Source organism: Acanthisitta chloris, unplaced genomic scaffold (assembly GCF_000695815.1).
Source record: "Acanthisitta chloris isolate BGI_N310 unplaced genomic scaffold, ASM69581v1 scaffold17514, whole genome shotgun sequence".
Taxonomy (NCBI): Eukaryota; Metazoa; Chordata; class Aves; order Passeriformes; family Acanthisittidae; genus Acanthisitta; species Acanthisitta chloris.
In genome coordinates, this window is record NW_008667782.1 from 8,081 (window position 1) to 11,996 (window position 3,916).

The 3,916-nt window shown below is 39.6% G+C and overlaps 1 protein-coding gene across 1 annotated transcript; it reads right to left on the bottom strand.

Moving 5' to 3' along the window:
• Nucleotides 1–144: 144 nt before the first annotated feature.
• Nucleotides 145–3,700, bottom strand: DNAJA4 (DnaJ (Hsp40) homolog, subfamily A, member 4). Its single transcript, XM_009072664.1, has 6 exons — nucleotides 3,526–3,700; nucleotides 2,641–2,745; nucleotides 1,657–1,884; nucleotides 1,347–1,577; nucleotides 837–937; nucleotides 145–745 (listed from the first exon to the last, which is right to left on the bottom strand). Exons 1-6 carry the CDS (start codon nucleotides 3,581–3,583, stop codon nucleotides 527–529), a joined length of 942 nt encoding a protein of 313 aa, XP_009070912.1. The 5' UTR covers nucleotides 3,584–3,700; the 3' UTR covers nucleotides 145–526.
• Nucleotides 3,701–3,916: the final 216 nt, after the last annotated feature.

The window sequence follows — 3,916 nt, forward strand, 5'->3', positions numbered from 1 at the left end:
TGTTTTGGAAGTACAAAATGAGACAGGTACTAGTGTTGCAGCTAACACAAAGCTGACTAGGTGAGAGAAGTCTAAGCTTAGAAAAAATTACTTAAATAAAGGGGGTTCTAGGGTGGCTTAGAAAATACAAGAGAAGCAGCATAAAATGTGAAGTACTATTTATTAGAAGTTATTCTGCTATGTTTTATTCTATGAAATTCATTTTCCAGTATGAAAGTATTTACATAAGACACTCCACTTAGCTTCTATCAATATTGCCCAAGTCTTATATAAATAGCATAGGTGACATAAATTGAGAACCTTCACAGCAAAGAAAAATGTTTACCAACTCAGTTGGTTCTCAGCTGTGTGACACTGGCTTTATATAGAAAGACAAGAACACAATATAAATTAGTTACAAAAAGGTGATACTGACAGCACAGCAACTCAATTTGCTGAACACAAAACCCACAAGCAGTGGCTATTACAGCCATGCAGTTTTCATTGTGAAAATTTACATTTTAGATGACATTCACCCCACCTTGCTTTAAGATGTCTGACACTGTACTCCTGTTCTTGGACCCTCCTCATCCTCTTCATATGCTTCTCCCCCACTGTTACGGTAGGTTTGCTCATTTGGATCAAAATCTTCAAGGTCTACCTGATCCATCTCATCTGTAACCATAACATCTTCTCGTGGAGGAAGCAGAGCCTCCAGAAGAGACAGTTTCTCCCTTGGGAGCCAGTAGTGCTCTGGAAACTGGACCTACAATTTTGCACATTTTTTTTTTTAAAAATGAATAGTTACTCCTGATGCCAACACATATACCTTTGCTATAGAAAAGCATTCAACTTACCAAGAATTGTATAATTAGGCTACCTTTGTCCATTGGAGACTTATAGACAGGCATCCCTTCATTGTAGATACACTTTAGGTCACCATGTTTTATCACGTCACCTACATAGAGGCAAGAGCTGTGAGTAAGCTTAAGCGACAGGCATTTCATAACCACCAAAAGCAGGACTATACACAATTGCTTAGCATCTCCCTGAGACTCCTAGGAAAGACAACAGACTGAACTGCAGACTAAACACTCTACAGAACTGAGGCCATTTAGGCTATTTCCTGTAAGAGAATCAGCTTTTCTTGGCACAGCTTTCAGGCTGAATTAGATGTTTTAGAAGGAGTGACAAGAATGACAAAGAACCAACTAAATGAAGTGAGTGCCAAGTGTATTTTAAATCTGTCACATCATCTGGTGTAGAAAAAAGGCAAAACAGAAAACAGAATAACCCCCTCAAAAAAACCTCAGTCCAGGCACAATGAAACAGGCAGGCAGTTTATATAGAAATCTTTTAAGACCTACCTGGCCTAGATGATATGACAAGAACTCTGTTATCCAGAGTTTCAATGGTCTTTCTGAAACCACATAACGCCTCTGAGAGTTGAATTCTCATTTTTGTGATTAAGTCATGCCCTCGCCTCTGAAAGACACTGTGATCCTTTTGATCAAGCACAATTATAACATCACCAGGCTCCAAATCAGGCTCCTGGTCACCTTCTCCGTGAAATACTATCTTCTGACCATCTTTCATACCTGGAGAAAAGAAAACCCTTTATTCTCAGCAGAACTGCAGACTACAATTAGGGACACAGTACAAATATACAGTTCTTACCTTTGTCCACATGAACTTCTATGATTTTTTTCTCTCTTACAACCTTACAGCCATTGCAGTTGTCACACCTGTCCTTCGGATTTATTCTTTCACCTTGGCCTTTGCATTCTGGACACACAGTTTGAATTTGCTGTACCATGCCAGGTCCAATCTGCTGAACTATAACTTGCATTCCTCTTCCTTTACACACAGGGCATTTTTCTACTGCCCCTCTCTTTCCGCCATAACCTTTGACAAAAAGAGTAAAATTGGATCTCAGTCTCAAAAAGACTTGCTCCACAGCAGTCAGGTGGAACTCAGTTACTTCAAGAGCATCTTTAGGGTAATTTAAGAGTAGTTCAGTAGTAGAATTGTGTTGCCATCACAAAACATGCTCCACAAGTTGGAAGTTTCTACAAGCAAAATGCTTGCACGGCTTATTTTATCAGCCTCTGCCCCACCTCTCAGTGAATCCTGGTTTTCAAGGAACTATCAGCATACTGACTTCAAGACCTCGACATCCCATGAATACTTGGAAAAAGATCTGCTTGCTAAGTATTTAATAAAGTACTAAGACGTAACACTTCACTAAAATTTGCCTCAAAGAAAACCAGTCATTATGGATACTTAGTAACTGTAAAATGAGTGTGTAACACAAGCTAAACTTGTACCCACAGCAACTAAAAGGTTTTACAGACATTTCTGGATGAAGATACTTTAAATTTAGGCACCCTTAACTAACTCACAGTGAGTTTTAATCTGGCATTAGAATGATCACTTTATACTACTGTGTTTAAGAGAGCCTTATTCTTGGATTAAGCACAAGTAAGAACTAAATACCTTGATAGACTCTCAGAAAGGAGGGGTGCTGAGAAAGGAGAGAGAAAAGTAAGAACACCTCCAGACTTTGTTCTCAGCCCCGGACAACACACACACACACACACACACACACAAAAAAAAGACCTCGGTGAAAGAGGGGTTTGAAACCACTACTTGTTTTTTTACCTTCACACTTTGCACAAATAACATTCTTTTGCAGTGCCAGTTTCCTTGTAATACCATTATATAAGTCTTCAAGAGATACACCTAACTGGTGTACAACATTTTTGCCTTTAAAAAAACAAAAGGGAAAGATTAATACTTATTCAGCTGTTGTGAAGACAAATGTTCATGCAGTCTTGCTGAAAAAATGCAAAATTCATTCCAAACTTTGAACACAGCCCAGCCCCCTTAAAAGCATGTGCAGTTCCATCAGCTGCACCCATTTATGTCCAAACATAAAAGCTGTGCTGTAATTAAGCGAAGCATCATTAAAGCCACCCTATCCCTGCTCCTACCCCTCATTTTATATGCTTAACTGAAACAGCAGGATGCAAGGACACTACCAGCTTCAGATCTGTCAATTCAGAAGTCGCTATTATGCCTACCTATAAATTTCCATTCTGCTTCATAGCATAATTTCAAGCATTTTACAGCAAGTTACTACTTGCTCCTCCAACACACAGTGGGCATGAAAAAGACAAAAATCAGACTCTGCTTCGGGCAGCACTCTCTACTCAAGTTTCACATAATTTCTACCAAATATTTTAATCAGATTTAACATTACTGAAGTTTAAGTTGATGGTGTCCTTTGAAGCAAGTTGCTTAAAGCATATGAGCAAGTGAGGCACAGATCTAAAAAAAAGGTAACTTAAAACAGGTCTAATTCAACTGCTGATCTACTAATGTTTCCCCCTCCCCTACAGACTACCCATGCCCCATTATTTACTTATTCTATTGTTGCAACAAGTAATATCCACACTATGTGCACTTAGCAGAACAGCAGTACCATAGCACAGGTATTTTATGCTTAAGTGCATGGTTAGTTTCTACAACTTTAGAACTGTGTACCTCTTCTCTCTCTATTCATTCGGCCTCCACCACCAAAGAACATGTCAAAGATGTCCATGGGTGAAGAGAAGCTGCCGCCACTCAGGCCTCCTTCTTTAATAGCCTGCTCCCCACCCTGGTCATAGAGGTCCCTTTTCTTTGGGTCCGACAGAACTTCATATGCCTGGGATATAAGTTTAAACTAAAAAGAAAAAAGAAGCTCTGAACAACTACGACCAAGAGGAAGAATAACCCTCTCATATGCAACCCCATCTTCAGATTGAGCCACTACAGCACCCTCTTGTAGCACTTGTCTGTTTCCAAAAGGAAACACCTTAAACAAACGTGTAACCCACTATAGTACACTTTTGTCCAGAAAAACCACCCTTTTTCTCCCTCTCCCCCCTCCTCC